Source organism: Triticum urartu, chromosome 2A, assembly GCF_056163025.1.
Source record: "Triticum urartu cultivar PI428250 chromosome 2A, HENAU_Tu73, whole genome shotgun sequence".
Lineage (NCBI taxonomy): Eukaryota > Viridiplantae > Streptophyta > Magnoliopsida > Poales > Poaceae > Triticum > Triticum urartu.
In genome coordinates, this window is record NC_141874.1 from 550531246 (window position 1) to 550548863 (window position 17618).

The 17618-nt window shown below is 48.8% G+C and overlaps 3 protein-coding genes across 3 annotated transcripts in view; all 3 read right to left on the reverse strand.

Annotated features, from left to right (window-relative positions):
- The window catches only part of LOC125541453 (heavy metal-associated isoprenylated plant protein 46-like), a 39693-nt gene that overhangs the window by 14706 nt on the left and 7369 nt on the right, over positions 1–17618 (reverse strand). The window lies entirely within an intron of this gene.
- LOC125541454 (uncharacterized) lies at positions 13183–13770 on the reverse strand. The gene has a single exon (XM_048704866.2). The coding sequence runs from the start codon at positions 13768–13770 to the stop codon at positions 13183–13185; it is 588 nt and encodes a 195-aa protein (XP_048560823.1).
- On the reverse strand, positions 14889–15694 carry LOC125541455 (heavy metal-associated isoprenylated plant protein 47-like). Its single transcript, XM_048704867.2, has 2 exons — positions 15505–15694; positions 14889–15359 (listed from the first exon to the last, which is right to left on the reverse strand). The coding sequence occupies exons 1-2, from the start codon at positions 15508–15510 to the stop codon at positions 14982–14984; spliced, it is 384 nt and encodes a 127-aa protein (XP_048560824.1). The 5' UTR covers positions 15511–15694; the 3' UTR covers positions 14889–14981.

The window sequence follows — 17618 nt, forward strand, 5'->3', positions numbered from 1 at the left end:
TAGGGGATCAGCCCTCCCTTGGCCAGGTCGTCGAGGTCTTCTTGGGAGATCCTCGAGTGGATCCAGTCGCCCTGGATCCAACCCTTCGGCAGACCAGTCCGCGAGGAAGATCCGCCTCGGCTCGTCGCCTTCCCCTTCGATTTCGCCGTCGCCTTCTTCGCCCACTCCAGAGCCGCTGTCTTCTCCTTCACCATTGTTGCCGACGAGACGCGTGCGGTGCGGTGGCGCTGGAGCGAGAGCGAGCGCAGCAGAGAGGCGTGAGGAGGAGAAGAAGTAATGGGGCGCACTGTTCGGGGGACTCTGGTCCAACGCCTTATATGAGGCCGCTTCCGAGTGGCTGACTGGTAGGCCCAGACGGCTCCGTCAAATCCCGTAACAACCGCGCGAGCGATACGTGGCGAAAAAGGTGGCACGGAGATCGAGGCGATTCCGCTCTATCCCATCCGATTACTGCGGCCTCCCCCGTCCCGCGCGCTTCCCAAAATTCAGATCCCACTAAATCCGCGGGCAGCAAACAAACTTGTCAGACTAAAAGATCCCCTCCGCACCGTCACTCGGAGCCTTACAGGTCAAGAAACTCACTCGACGAAGAACTAAGAATGGATCAAGGCGACTGAAAAGGAAGTTGTTGTCATCACTCGGGTCCGTTGGTCCAAAGCAAGATATGCTCACGGCATGAAAAACGAGTCGGAGAGGTCCTCAACTCCTTTCCCACTCAAACCTCGATCCATTCGGGGGCTAATGATGAAGCTATGAACCTAGGGTAGGGTCATGGACCTGTCCTAACTGCCCTAGCCAAGGACACCTCTAAAATAAATCACCTTTCAATCGACTTGGAGGTGTTCCACTCGACAGACTCGAAGACACTCGACCAAGACCCAACCACTCAACGGCCAGGAGACTTAAAGGCGCCCCGCACGCTAACGGTCGGTCATTAAGTAGCTTTTATGGTCATCATAGCACTTTATTACTAGCGTTATCAGTAACGCCCTACCTTAATGTACATTGAACCCTTCGTAACGTGGGCCGGCCGGGGTCCTGGCGCACTCTATATAAGCCACCCCCCTCCTCTAAGACAAGGGTTCGCACCTCTGTAACTCATACACACATAATCCAGTCGACCGCCTCCGGGCTCCGAGACGTAGGGCTTTTACTTCTTCCGAGAAGGGCCTGAACTCGTAAAACCTTGCGTCCTTACAACCTCTCCATAGCTAAGACCTCGCCTCTCCATACTTACCCCCCTACATCACTGTCAGAGTTAGAACCACGACAGGGACGACGGCACAGACGACAATGACGGTGCGGCAGGGCAGGGCGGCCACGCATATGAGGTGGTCGTCCGATATAGGGTTTAGTGTTTTTTAGTTTTTTAGTTAAACGTATCGACCATTTTATGTAAATTATGTCTGAATTTTAATGAAAAGCGTTTTGTTCGCATGAATTTCGTCCGGTTGGTTCGAAATGTTATTGAAATGTATGCGGCTATGGTTGGATGGCGGCCTCCCGCATCCGTGTCCGCGGACTAGTCTCCCCTATCTGCGGATGGATGCAGGAGGAAATTTGCGGGTTGCCGTCAGAGATGCCCTTACTTCATCTTGATCTCGTGATTGCCCGAGTAGGTTCGCAGGAGGCTGAGCGCTTGACAAGCTGCGACTGAGTCAATCACCTGGTCGATTCACACCAGGATGAAGGGATCTTTTGAACATGCTTTGTTCAAAGTAATATAGTTGAAGCCTATCCTGCACTTCCCATTTTTTAGAACGAGAACCGGATTAGCCAGCCACTCGGGATGATACACTTTCATGATGAAGCATGAAACCAGAAGTCACACTATCTCTTCACCAATGACCTTGTACCGGTCTCAACCTAAGCAGCATAGGTGTAGCTTGATGGGCTTAGCATCCTTTAGAACATCCACGAAATACTCATGTCCATAGACCCTAGAATGTCAAAGACGGTCCACGCAAATATGCCTCATTTTTCACGGAGGGAAAAGGACAAGCCGCTTCTCCTAACGAGGGCATTTTTCACATAGGAAAAGGACAAGCCCCTTCTCCTACTCAGGGCTAAGCTTAAACGACAAAATCACGAAGCCACCATGAAGCAGATATGAGGCCAGACCATAGAAGCATTGCCTTAGATCTAGGAGAGTGGCACGTCCCCACAAGGGAACCCTACTAGGGGAGATGTCGATCGCTCTGTCTTGCGCCCTGGAATTTGTCGTGCCGCCATGATCTCCCGGCTGGAGTTACTACCACACTGCTCGATAGGTCAACACCCAGAAGCCACCTTGATGTAGTGATGCCACCAGCCACCACTGAATGCAAAGCACTACCGCCGCAATGACACTAGTATAGGTTTTGCATTGCTCCTGGGTCTCCCACTAGGAGTGACATGGGAGCCTCTTCGCTCGTTGTATCAACCCCCTACGTGCTCAAATATCTCCACATGTTTGTATCGCCTCATACATGAATTCCCTATGTGCTAACTAAAAGGGGCATGCTATGCATGGGCCGGCTAGTCTCTTTAAAGATCGGCTCGGTCGCGAGCCATCCGATCCAATTTGCACACACATTGATTGCAACATGATCCTTGTTGCAAAAACATCCTACAACATGATCCTTGTTGCAAAAAACCAACATGGCTCTTGTGCAAAGCAAAAAATCATCTCAGCTATATCGCTGCCCTTGTTCACTGCTGCCGTTTGCAACACCGTCGTTGCAACGGAGCGCACAACTACTCATCAAACGAGCACACGCGAGGGCACTGAGGCAGCAGATGGGCATGTGTCAGGCCAGGTGGGTGTGCATGAAACACGAGGCACAACTGGTGACTGTCGATGTAGGCTGTCAGATCCATTCCATAGCAGTCATGGCACTCGCCCTTGATTCCGAGCGGGGCAAGGCCTACGGCGACGGAATATGACAAGAGCGCGGCTCACCGGGTTCACATAGGTGGTCGTGGATGCTTGGAAAGCAGCGGCGGTGGTAAAACGACTGCTAAGAGAATGCTGGAATCAACCGTTGAGGAGAAGCCTTTGCAACAATGGTCATGTTGCATTCTTTGCTTTGCAACAGGGGACAAGTTGCAATGGTGTGTAGATGGTTACGGAATGTCTGATCAGAAACGGATCTGACGGAAGTGGAGGCAGTGGACGTACACAGCTCCATCAGTGAGGTGAATGCTAGCGTGTCCGATTAAAAAACTTGACGTAAAACTCTTGATTCGTACATGATAAATCAGTGAGTCCTATATGTACGATGATGACTTTGCCAGCACTCAGGAGAAAAGGCAAACACTTTATAGAGCTTAAATACATACATATATATTGCTTGCGTTGAAGCCTTCCTATGTGATGACTAGACGATGCTTCCTATAAGAAAAGCCTTCCTATGTGATGACTAGACGATGCTTCCTATAAAAAAATAAAACGCGCAGAAATGGGGTAGCTAGGACAGAAGTTGTACACTTTCTTATAAAAAATAGACCCCTCTGATTGCCGTGCTCGATCTCCGCAGCAGGTGGCTAATTTTTTTTTGTTTACAGTTAGGAATTGTGGAGATGGGGACAATCTGATGCCAACGGTCTTGCACTTCTATTATTGTTCTGAATTTATGGTCAACAGTTTGGTTACTCCGCTGGTCGCCCTCGCATACCCCACGAAGGCACTAATTAATGTAAAACGAAGAAGACCAGGCGAGGAACCAAGAAACCAGGGCACTCTTAGAGCTAGCATCTCTAATAGACCCCATATATCGCGGACCCTTAAAATTGTTATAAGGACTGAGAAAAATATAATTTTTGCATGGTAATATGTGTTTCATTCATATCATCGAGATCAAAATACAAGTCACGTAAGGACGGACACGATAAAACTGAAAAGATTGCAGAAAATTTCTAAGCTTGACACCAACGCCCATCACCTGTCTCCAGCACCACCATAGCAGCCACCGAAGAAAAGAATGATGGATCACCTCCTCACCCGAGCTCGACGTGACTCCATCGTTGATATGCAACTTTACGGAGCTCTAAGATGGCTCACCAAAAGTGAAGCCCATGTCGCTGAACGAATCAGACCAAGTCAACACCCTAGACACGCCATCGAACTCCAGATCTGTCACCCCACCACGTCTAAGACGCCGAAGGAGAAAATCATACCTACCATCCACAAGCCACGAACCCAGCACACGTTCCGTCTTTCAGATATCATCGATGCAGACCACAATCTGCATCCGCTCCTGGGCTACCTCTCAAGCTCCACGCCGTCGCAACGAAGGAGCCCGAGGACACAAGTCCACCATGAGGATGCCGCCGCCACGGCATTCTTACTTGAACAGACTGGTTTCCAAATCCATCCCCAACTATAGGATCGGTGGCCTTGTCAGGAAATGATCCGAAGAATCTTTATTCAGCACGGTTATCGTCGTCGTCGAAGCCAAGACGATGAACAACCTAAAAATCTAGACTACGAGAGAGTAAAAACGATCCACACGCGTGGATCCGGCGACCCCCCTCACCACCGACGACCGAGGTCACCAGCGGAGGGGAGTCGCCGGAGAATGGCGCTGGAAGATTGGATTCTCCTGGCGGAAGTTAGGGTTCCAGCCGCCAGGAACGAGAGACGTCGAGAGGAAAACGATGTGATGTTTGTTGGACGTGGAATAATTGTGTGCGTTGAGAAAAACGTGTTTTAAGGGTTGATTTTAGCCGCGACGGAACAGATCCCGTAAAAACGAATATTTTCTGAATATACCGAACATGCCCACAACTAGCTCACTTTTTTCTTTCTGGTCGTCCACTTCCTCAAGCCAATTTGAAATCGGCACATAGCGTAGGCCAGCGCGGCCGCCGGCGGACGGGCGGCGGACGAGGAAGACACGGAATGGCCGCGGCGTGCGGGCAGAAGCCAAGGCGGCCGGGGCGGCACAGGCGGCGGCCGGACTCCGAGGACCAACGACCATCGGGAGAGACACACATCGAGCTAGCTAGTTGTTTGAATCGATTCATCTAGCTAGCTAGCTAGCTAGCTTCGTTCGAGAACCGTGGAGCCACAGGCGAGCGCGGTGGCCGGGGTGGGCGGCTGGCGTCGGGGATGGGCCGGCGGGCAAGCGCGGCTACCGGGGCGGGCGGCCAGCGTCTGGAATGGGCGTACAGGAGCGAGCCATGAAGGTTCCAGTGTTAGTTAGACTCCCGCCAACGGTCTTTCACTTATATAGGGCCTCTTTGGTTTGGCTCCGAAATATTTATTTTCACAGTTTCAAAGGGGATGTCTTCAGTGCCCTTCCAAAAAATTACAGGTCCAATGCGTTTGCAGTGTTTGATCGGACGGCTTTTTTCGCGCGAACCTGTATTTTGGCCTTTATTTTACGTGTCGGAGCATTATATGGGATCTGCTAGAGATGCTCTAAGAACCTTGACAGGAAGATGGCCACTCTAAATCAAAGAAAAGGATAGCACTAGTGCAGAACCGTGCAATAGCACCGGTTCGTAAGGGCCTTTAGTGCCGGTTCGGTAACCGACACTAAATCGTGGGCACTAAAGCCCCCCCCCTTTAGTACCGGTTCAGCACGAACCGGTGCTAAAGGGCAACCACGTGGCACGAGCCAGCTCCGTGTGCGCGTAGGACATTAGTACCGGTTGGTAACACCAACCGGTACTAAATGTTTGGGTGTGTTTTGGTTTTATTTTTTATTTTTACTTTAATTTTGTGTTTTCAATTTAATTTAGTGATTATTTTACATTATAATGAGTTGTTAAATCATTAGGTGAATGTACCGCATATTAGTTTGACTGGATGGTGGATCCTAGCTAAGTCATCAAGTATATGTCATATCCATATTATATATACTTGGTCACCTACTTAAGTGATCGAGGTAATATGGATATGGCATATACTTGATCACTTAGCTAGAATCCATCCAGTTGAAACTAATATGCAGTTTTTTTTTCATAAATGATATAATAACTCATCATCATCGTCATCATATTAATATAAAAACTCTTGCATCATATATATCATCACCAACGGTTTTCATAGCAAAGATATCATCGAGTTCAACATGGTAATGATATTATAAGCGTGCATAACACCACAAAAGCAAATCACTCTTTAAGATTAAGTTCAGGACGAAGAACACGGACATGAGAGGACAAGTACTAAGAGCATGAACTAGCTAATTAATCACTCCTGCTGCTCTCTCTCAGGTAAAATAGCATAAAACATGTATAACTTTGCTGATTCATCATATTGGAGCATGCAGATGAACCTGTATCCTAATCGTGGGTTGCGCTTCTGATTGTTGCCCCCTAGTACTTCTCTGTGATCGTTCACAATTTTGCTCCAGTCTTTTACTATTAAGCATTCCTCGCTATTAGAAATCCTGAATGCACTAAAGTGCATTGTACGATATCTTGGCCGTAAGCTAACAATATTCATGGTACCTTTAGTCTCGATCCAATCAGGCACAACATTCATCGGGAGTCCCTGTTGAAGAACATCGTATAGTAACATACTTAGCAATGAAGTTTAGCTTAAAAAAATAATGTATGCAAAAGATGCACTGAGGAGAAATTGTAGAAATCTTACCATCTTTCCTAAATATATGTGACCGTAGTTCAATACGAACACTATTGGTCACACGTTTTGAGTACTAACATTTCTAAGTGCAGGAAAGAAATTTGTCTTGACAGCATCAAGATCCTCAAGCCATGAAACATAATGACTTGTCTCCTCGCAGTTTAGTTCAGCCCCGGGACAGTGGACGGTCCTGTCTATCAAGCGCCGGACATGTTTGCTTGATTAGAAGTAAGCTGTCAATATAAATTAAGATCTATTAATTATTCAACTGGTTCAAATAATCTCATATCGAAGACATAAATATGGTTGAGAAACTCACATAATGGTAGAACTGGAGGCGTCTGCACACCGACCCAGATGTCTCTATTACCTTCAATATCATCTTCCTGACGAATATCAAAGGTGATAACCATATCAGGCTCAAATGCATAAGCCTTGCATAGTATTTGCCAAGTTTTGCATTCAAAATAGGTGTATGTGTCTGCATTGTATAATTTGACGTTGAAGGTATAACCATGCTCGGTCTTGAAGTAAACTCTTTTTACCTCCATAGTTTCATTAGGATTGAAACCTATCTTATCCAACACAAAAATTCTTGCATGGCAAGGATACGCTAGTAGAATAGTGAAAAATTAAAATTAAAAGCTGAAGCAAATGAAGCATAAGTCATGCTTAATTACGAAAAAAGACTTGTCGTTGTGACTTACTGTATCCACTTCGAAGTTCTCATCCAGCTTGATGCTGAAGCGTCTATCATCAACTAGAAAATTTCTGCCGCACAGACCGTGCTGGTCTTCGCAGTATTCGCACATAATAAAATCGTGTTCGTCGTCAGACGACATTCCTATGTTCATAGGTGAAACATTAAACACTTATTAGTTCTATTAATTCAACTAATTCTGTTAATTCAACTAGTTCAACTAATTAATTGAACTAATTCAACTAAGCACTTATGGAAAATATATCTAATTAATTGAACTAATTCAACTAACTAGTTCAACTAATTAATTCAACTAATTCAACTAAACTAGTTCTATTCATTTTCTTACTAAAAATAAGGTAGCTAGTTCTATATAATAAAATGTTAATTAGATAATGAAATCTCATATAACTAAATTAAATATATATCTAACATATGTTCATATATAGGTGAAACATTAAACACTTACTAGTTTATTAATTCAACTAAATAAACTAGTTCTATCAATTCAACAAAACATTTACTAAAAATAAACTAGTTCTATTAATTTCTTACTAAAATAAAGTAGGTAGTTCTATATAGTAATATTTTGATTAGATCATCAAATCTCATATACCTAAATTTTCTTACCAAAAATAAACTTGTTGTATTAATTTTCATACTAAAAATAAACTAGTTATATTAATTCAACTACTTCAAATCTCATATATATACCTAATTAATATCTAGCAAATTCATCTAAAATTGACATTAATATTTAACATCTTTTCCATATTATTCATCTAGCTAACATTAACATTCTAACATTATCATCTACGTAATTTATCTAACATTAATCTAAACAACAGGAAATAGAAAATAAGTAAAAACAATGTGTGTGTGTGTGTGTGTACGAGCAAGGGGCGGCGGCGTACGGGCGGCGGCGGGCGATGCGACGGGGACGGGCGGCGGGCGAGGCGGCGGCGACGGGCGACGGCGGTGACGACGACGGGTGGCGGGGGCGACGGCGGTGACGGCGACGACGGGTGGCGGGGGCGACGGCGGTGACGGCGACTACGGGCGGCGGGGCGGCGAGGGCGGCGCTCGATGGGCGGCGGGCGCGACGAAGAAGTTGGATCGAGAAGAAGTGGTCGATGAAACTGAATTTTTCATAAGTGCCATATATATAGGAGGGGCCTTTAGTACCGGTTGGAGCCACCAACCGGTACTAAAGGCCAATTTTCGCCAGGCCAAGGGGCGGGAAACGGACCCTTTAGTACCGGTTCATGCCACGAACCGGTACTAAAGGCCCAATCATTAGTACCGGTTGGAGCCACCAACCGGTACTAATGGTTGTGCGCTGCCACCGGCGGTGCACAATGTTTAGTCCCACCTCGCCGAGCGAAGGGCAGCCGCACTGGTTTATAAACCCAGCCGCGGCTGCTCCTTCGAGCTTCTCTATATATCTGTCTTCTGGGCCTAACTAGGGCGCGCTGCCCTGTGAGTCTGCTGGCCCTTCTGAGCCTGCATTTGCACACTCTAGGTCTGGCAGGCCCACTGGACAGCGCCCCAACAAATTTTTTATATAGTTTTTTTCTTTTCTACATTATTTATTTTCTTCTATTTATTTTTGAGTAATTTTTATATAGTTTTTTCTTTTCTGCATTATTTATTTTCTTCTATTTATTTTTGAGTAATTTTTTATATAGTTTTATTCTTTTCTGCTTTATTTATTTTTTTCTATTTATTTCTGAGTAGTTTTTTGTGACCTTCTCTACTCTGATACTCCTAAATGATAATACCATTGCAAGTTTCAACATTTTCAGAATTCATTTTGTAGTGATTTTCAATTTCACGGTCATTTAGCTCTTTAAAGAATTAGGTAAATGACCGAAAAACAACAAATGATGTCAGAACATGTTGGAAATTGATGACGTCACTTTGAATGCTGCATACTGAACACAAAAGAAGTCCGGAGTTTAAATAAGTTTAAAAAACATTGAAATTCCCGTGTAACAGATGAGTTCTCGTCCGAAACCCTGATACTCCGAAAGAGTTTGTCCAGTTTGTACACGAAGTGCGTCCAGTTTTTGCCGTGACCCTCTCTACTCTTTCGCACATGCTATGCGGATGAAATGATGATACCATGCCAATTTTCAACATTTTCAGAATTCATTTTGTAGTGATTTTTAATTTCACGGTCATTTAGCTCTCTAAACAATTAGGTAAATGACCGAAAAACAACAAACGATGTCAGAACATGTTGGAAATTAACGACGTCGCTTTGAATGCTGCATACTGAACACAAAAGAAGTCCGGAGTTCAAATAAGTTATTAAAAATAAAAAAGAGGTGCAATGCTGGTTAATTTGCTTCAAGCCTTTCGGAATAGTGTAGACTGCACTGCACATAGCTCAGTGCAATCTATGCTATTCCAAAAGGCTTGAAGCTAATCAACGTGCATGTGAGCATTGCGCCTCTTCGTCATTATCTCTGCACTCACGGCTTATAAACCGCTCATACTGCCTCTCTCTTGGCGAGGTGGGACTAAAAATCAGCTTACTAAGAAACTCTAGTACCGGTTCATGCCATGAACCGGTACCAAAGGTCTTCGTGGGGGCCCCAGCCTGACCACAACCGCACTGGACTCATTAGTACCGGTTCATGGCATGAACCGGTACTAAAGGTTGCCCACGAACCGGTACTAATGATGCCCGTCCGCCTAGCCGTTGGAACCGGCACTAATGGTCACATTAGTGCCGGCTCAAATTCAAACCGGCACTAATTTGCTTCATATTTGACCCTTTTTCTACTAGTGTAGCAGGAGTTCCACTCAACCCTGTGTATATTTTCTCATCAGAAAATTTCATGGTCCTGTCCAAATGTTTATTCTATGGTGATCCCATATGTTTATTCAGATATTTTGAGAATACATAGCTCAAATAATATTTGGGTCTTACTGGGGTAGCACGTTTGACTGTTCATTTCTATTTGCGCGTTTACTGGATATTATCGAAAAAGGCTTTCGCCCCGCTTTATATATAAAGTATAGACCAACAGTGCCCGATACAACCACACTCACCCAACACAAACGCGCACACACAACCAAGGCTGGATACATAGGCGCTAAAGCAGCAACACACTCCCTAGCACTACAAGAGCCGCCGAGGGCTTCAGCCGTGAACACCACCGCGAAGAAGTGAAGCCGCATATGACGAACCGTGGGCTCCAAGGCGGCGCCTTCAAGAAGGATACGACACCGGAGCGCCGCCACCGCCCGATCCAAGGATCAGAGTTTCCCCTGGAGCAACACGACGGGCAATGATAGGAACGACGACGCCTTCAAGAAGGGAGCGATCTATGTCGTCGCCAGTCCGTCCGAATATAGAGTAGGTTTTCACACCGGCCAACCCTCACCGCCACCGAACGCCACACCCCTGCTACCATGCCGCCCACATGGCCGTGGCAACCGGACAGCACCGAGGCACGAGCTCTGCCCAGGAGCACTGTGCCACCACCACCAGGGCCACCGCCCCGGACTCCAAGATCTTGACACCAAGTCCCCCGAGCCCCACCGCTACCCCAACCGCAGAGACGGGCGGAAAGGATCGGCCTTCCGCACCCCTGGCCGGTCCCAGCGCCGAGACCCAATAGGCCGGCCACAACAAGCCTCCATCGAACCATCCTGCTACACCGGACGCGAGAGGAGCGCAATCCTGCTGTCGGGCGCGAGACGGGCCGGTCCTACTGCCGGGCGCGAGATGAGCGCAGTCCTGCTGTCGGGCGCGAGACGGGACCGGTCCTGCTGCTGGGCGCGAGACCAGCTCGGTCCTACGGCACCGGGTGCGAGACGGTCGATGGACCGCAGTCGGGAGAAGGCCAACCCTCCGGCGAGAGAAGCGAACGGACACCGAGGAGAGGGGTCGGAGGCCGACACAAGCAACTTACAGACGAGCCGGCGCTAGAACAATCTGGTCGCCGCCGCAATAAACCTGCCACCACCACATCACTTGTGCCTCCACGCCCTAGTCAGAACCACCCGAAGCCCCGCCACCCCGCACCGGAGCAGCAAGGACACCGGCCGCAACACCACCACCTCCACAAGGTCGCCAGCCACCCCCGCCACCGGTGACCATTACATCCACCGGATCTGGGCCAGGACGCCCAGATCCGCCGCCAGCATGCACGAGTCCACCAGACCCCACGAGCCGCAGGGGGGAGAGGGGAGGAGGAGCCGTCAGCGGGCCACAAGGGCGCGGGGTGGAGCGCCAGAGCAGGAGCCGGCCAGGACCCGACGCCGCGGGCAGGAGGGAGGCAGCCCGCGATGCCATCCATCTGCGCGCAGGGGAGAACCGACCCGCCGCCGCCTCGGCCACGCGGCCTTCGGCCGGCGGCGCCCTTGGCGGCGGCAAGGGAGGAGGAGGCGGGGCGGAGGGCCGGAGGAGGAGGCGCTAGGGTTGCCCCCCGACGGCGCCCACGGGAGCGCCTCGGGAGGGAGAGGAGAAGTGAACTCTACCGCAAACACAAAAGAGTAGTTGTTTACTGGATATACAACCACTATTATTGCCAAATCATCATATGATTAGGTTCATCTAAAGATCATCACATGGACTAGATGACATACGCTCACTAAAGTTGTGATGTTTGACTCCTCGTCCTCACCATACGAAGCTGCACATGCACATGCACATAGGGTGGTGGCGTTGTCTGGTGCCGTCGTGGCATCGACGGCGAGCCTGGCAAGATGGATGCGTCAATACCTGCTCTGAAGATGGATTGGTGAAAGACGGGGGCGATGGCTCTGCATCGTGCGCGTGCGGTGCTTGCTGAGAGTGCGCCGGAGACGTGTGTGAGTCAAACCCGGCAATTCGGCTTGGTTGGGCCCTCCGACTTTAGATATTGGGCTTTGTTGTGAGGTCTGGATATACGGCCTCGACAATCTGCACTCCATCAAGTAGATAGGAGTAGCGACGAATGTTGTCAAGATGATGACTTCAGACTTATTAATGTATTAATTTGTAAGGTCTTGAGAATTAATTAATAAAATTGTTGAATGCATCGCCCTAATGCAGAGGTTAGAGGTCATCCTCTTTTTTCAAAAAAAGCTCTGATGCTCCCTGGTGAGTAAAATATGAAAAATGGTAAATAAATTCAAAAGATTTTGATTAGTTTCGTGATAAACATTGACGAATGTTTTAACTGCCTGCAAATCTTCATTCGAAATGAGGTCTTGGGAGAAAAATCGATGCTCCGAAATGCTTCCAACAATATTCTTTTCAATGATTTGAGCGTTGAAGCAACCATGTCATCACCAGTGAGACAACTATGGACCTTTCGTGGTACTGATATTGTCAATCAATATATGATGACTAAGCGGTCATAATCTCTAAATAATCAATATATGATCGATGGCCTACCGGCCATAATCTGCAAATTCTGATAGTCCAGAAACACAATTCTATTTCAGACAGCAGTGCGTCCTTAGTAAACAATAGGAAACGTTGCCATCTACACCACTAAATTGACCGTTGTGTTCAGTGGTGTCATTTTCATGAACGCATGATTTAATTCTTGGCCCTGAAGTTAGTTGGCTGATTCACAACTTTGACCATCTAACTACTTCTTTGCATGGATACGGTTGTACATAGACTATTAAGAGCATCTTCAATAGATGGTCCAAATTTTGACCGTCCAAAACCGAAGATGTAAAATTTGGACCGTCAAAAAGTGCGTTTTGGAGCTCTGAAAAAAGCTCAACTCCAACAGATGATCTAAATTGATGGTCTAAAAAAGCAACTCCAATAGATGGTCTAAAATAAAGATGTAGAACGACATACTACTAGTCCATTCAACATAGTTCAAACATCAAATTCAACATAGTTTCATACATCAACTTCAACTACTACTTATTCAAACTACTAGATAAACTACTCCTCATCGGAGCTACGGAACTGCTCCCAGAACTCCTCCTTCGTCGGGTCGTCGCACCCCTCCTCCTCCTCCTCCTCCTCTGAGAAGTCTGCCCAGTCCTCCTCGGAAGAGGACTCGATGGGGATCACCGTTGAGGGACCGGCCTCATCCTCCTTCTTCGGCCCCTTCTTCTTCTTCTGCTCCGCCTCACGCTTCCAGTAGTACTCCATCTCGGCCTGGACGTACTCTGGATTCTCCCTAGCAAACCTCGCCATCGCCTCCTCATCGGTCTTGCCAGCACTGACGACAACCGACGGCTTCTTTGTCTTCTTCTTCATCGTGATCTCCTTCATGTTGATGCCCTGCGGCACAAGCAACTCCGCTTCCGCCCGACTCTCGATCTCTGGAAAGTTGAGGTGCGACCGAGGCCTCTCGGCACGCCACACCGCCATGTCATAGGCACGCGCGGCCTCGTGGGCGGAGGGGTACGTGTCGATCCACCAACGCCTTCCGGTGTCGGAGAACTCCACTCCCCAGTTGCCGGAGGGCTTCTGCCTCACGCCGAAGAAGCCCGACTTGCCCTTCGGCGTCTTCTTCGGCGCCATCGGGAGCGGCATGCGGCCGGGGCGGTGGCGGATGGATCCGGGCGGGGCGCTGCTGCGGGGCGGCGGTGGCGGGCGGGGCGGTGGCGGACGGAGCCGGGCGGGGCGGATCTGCGGGGCGGCGACAGCGTGCGGGGCGGAGCTGCGGGGCGGCGGTGGCGGGCGGGGCGGTGGCGGAGCTGTGGCGCGGCGGCCGGCGGGCGGGCGGCGATGCGGCGTGGAAACAGCGGCGGGTGGCTGGGCCGGATCCGTGGCGGGCGGGCAGCGGGGCGGCGTGGAAACAGCGGCGGGGGGCGGGGCGGCGCTGCATCTGATGCGGACAGCGTGCGGCGGGGCGGCGGCGGGGCAGCGGCGGACGGGCAGGAGGTCGCCGGCGGGCGGGCGGGAACGGAAATGAAGTGGCGGTTGGGCGTTTGCGGTCGGCGGCTGGTTTTGGACCAGATGCATCTCGTGATGTATATTTGCATCGTGAGGTGTTGCATTTTACATCACGAGGAGGCCGCGTTTCAATTCTTTTTGCATATGGACCGTCTGTTGAAGCAGTGTTTTTTGTCTTAGACGATCCAAAAATTGATTTTTTTTACATTTGAACCATCTATTGAAGATGCTCTAAGATTATACAATAAGAAACGCAGACTAGGTCACTAGAGACTACTAGTACTGGTTTACAGTCTGACTCTTCTGACGGTTAATTTGTCAGGATGTAGTTCTGTTTCTACTGTAAATTTGAACCTAGAGCAACTGCGTAGCACTCTAATTATTGTGCGGTCTGTCATTTCCCGTCTCCTGATATTTGACAGTGCAGATCTAATTTAGTACTTACGGGACCGTGGTTATATGGATCAACTCGAATTATTAGCCGATCACATGATTAGATGGCATTCGCCACAATGTGGGGCTGAGGACATCATGGTATGACGTCCTACCTTTTCTTGCAGATGACGCAGCACTATCTATCTATATTGCTGTCCTGTTTGGCTCCTCGCCCTCACCGCATGGCCCAGCCCCAAACCACATGTGGTTTATGAATGGACTGAAGCAAGCGCCTGAGAACTGAGATTCATATAGCCATGCATGGCGTTTGCTTCGATTTCAAACTGGAAATTACCCAAGCGAACTCGTAAATAGGTAGAGTATCTCTCGTCCTTTTCATTTCCTTCAATGAATTAATAAACACGCGCATGTAGCTATTTCTAGTCGCCGACAGAATTAAATTACATGGTCCGGCAGTTGCCGGGCTGCTCGTCGCAGAAGTGCGGCGGGTACTGGTGGGGGTAGTAGGAGCTGGGCGGGTAGAAGTACGGCGGCGGGTGCACGGGCACGGGCATGGGCGCCGGCGGCTTCGGGTCCTCCTTCTTCTTCTCCTCCGGCTTCTTCACTTCCTCCACCTTGATGATTTGGGCGTGGCCGAGCTTCTTGCGGAGGCAGCTGACGAGGCACACCGGGTCGACGCCGTCGCCGACCACCTCCAGCTGGTCCCTCGCGTCGCCGGTTATCCCCATGGATGTCACCCCGGCTGCTCTGGCGGCCATGGTGAGGGCTTTGGACCTGCTCTTGTCGCACGACATGCTCAATTGGATGACAATCTTTTGCTGCAACATCAAGGAGGAAAGCGATGGATCAGTCGTATGCTTCAGCTTCAGAGTAATGTATCGATTGCTCAAAACTAAACTGATAAACAAAGCAAAACGAGAAGTACACAGGAACTAGGAGAAGAAACTGAATAGGGTTCCTCACCTTCATTGCTGGGTTGTAAGATGGCTAGCTATCAAGGAGAGATAGAGATTTGGGAAATGCTCGTGTTCGAGCGAGGCTATTGGTTTGGGTAGCTATTGATCGGTCTTCTGCAGATGCAAGTATCTAGCTTGTGATGATTTGGTGAAGGGGATAGCCGCCTGCCCGCCTTATATACACGCACGCAGTGGCCGCGGGTGTGGGAGCAGAGAATTAGAGCGATGTCAGTATGAGGAGTGAAAAAGTTGTGTGTTGCAAGAAGATTCGTAGCAGCAGCGGTGGCACCAGTTGAGCTCTCTCAGTGAGTAAACAACTGCCCAACTGGGTGTCTGGGTTCCATGCATGTAAACGCGTCCTCATCGCAATCACAAGCTCTCAGTTGAATTTTCCCGATCGGCACGCTACACATGGAGAGACATTTTTCAATGATCTGCCCAATTGTATCACTGATTGGCCACTTTGGACGCTCCACCGAAGACGCGGCTGCGGACATAACTATGTAGGCCGGGTCGATCGGTTAGCATGAAACGGGACAAAAATGGCATGGATACAATAGCAGCTCAGGTTCAAGCGATCGGCGGTCCTCGATCAGCTCACTCAACAATAGTTTTGTCTTAGGAACACGCGGGAGGAGAGGGGGCTCACACGCTCACACCCAACTTTTTCACAACCGCACGCAATTAATAAGCAATTCTTCTGATTTTTCAAGAAAAGAGAGTGTTGCAATGCTGCTCGTAGTGGGGAGTGCCCCGCATATATCGTGTCTATGATATTAGCGTACAATAGCATTATATTATAAGTTAGTATTTTAGGATATTTCATTTGTTATCTTGTATAACACATAGTAACACATTTCTTTCTTTCCAATCGGCATTGCTACCTATGCAAACCGCATATGCACGAGCAGTTTTAACATGGCCCCTTTTACCTTACCTCATGAAAGGTAAGGATATAGTATAATAAACCTGAGTAGTTGATTTAATTAAGTAGTGGGCACGAGTAATTAGCATGTGGTAATTAATTGGTTCTAGCCCATCACCATCTCCCGGTTGCGCACTTAGAAGTAGAGAAGGCAGAAGGCTCCATCTCAAACTAAGGAAATTGAATCACTTTATTTCACAAATCTCGTGCGAAATCGACATGGAGTGAGAACCATGGTAAGATGTCCTCTACTGAATCTCTCTCCATCCGAGAAATCTTCTCCCGAAACACCGCTCAACACAATCTCTTTCTCCACGTCTCCTCCATGGCTCCGAGCACAAATAACAGATTTTATGCTTTGGAAATGAGCAAAAATAGTTATCTGCCATAAAAATCTTGATTGTTGTGGAGGATCTAGCATTTTTATTCACGACTGTGCCACCCATTTGTCATGGATGTGGCTAACTCATGTGTTGTTGCCATCACACTTTCCACGATCCCAGTACCTAGATGCGATGTGAGACTGTTGCAGCACAACCATCCCTCTGTGTCATGTCGTCATACATAATTTGCATCTTCGCACTAAAGCCAGCCACCAGATCTGGAGAGACGGACCCTCACAAAGACCTTTTGATGGCCACAACAACCTGCAACGAGTCTGCCACCACCTACAGGGGTAGTCACCACAAGGACCAACACCGCCGACAGAGCACACAACACGGACTATACCACCTCGCTAGAGAAAACTTTACCCAGTCGCGTCAGTCCTGGTGCTGATATGGCCAAAGCTGGAGCACAATAGGTTGATAACGATCACCAATGTACGCCCGTGCGGAGCACAACAGCTGCTAGGTCAAGAGTGCACAAACTAGATCGGCACCGCGTCTACTGACCGAAGCACTGTGGCACCTCGAGCATGCCCGCCTGAGCCAGCGCGAGAATCCGGCTATGCCTAGCGTGATCACGACCCGGAAGTCACCAAGATGCAGAGGACCGCCTCGATGTCGTGCCCCACACCACACCCGTAGAGAACTAGAGCCCTGTCGCCACCTTCCTCAGGGCCGGCCCGAGCTTCGCTGGTGGGCGCCCTCCAGCGGCGGCAAGATGAGGGACAAGGAAGATGAACTGGCGGCGCAAGGGTTGCTAACCCCCGAGTCGCCGGAGGAAGGTGGCGCGGGGGCGAGTCCTTACTAAAA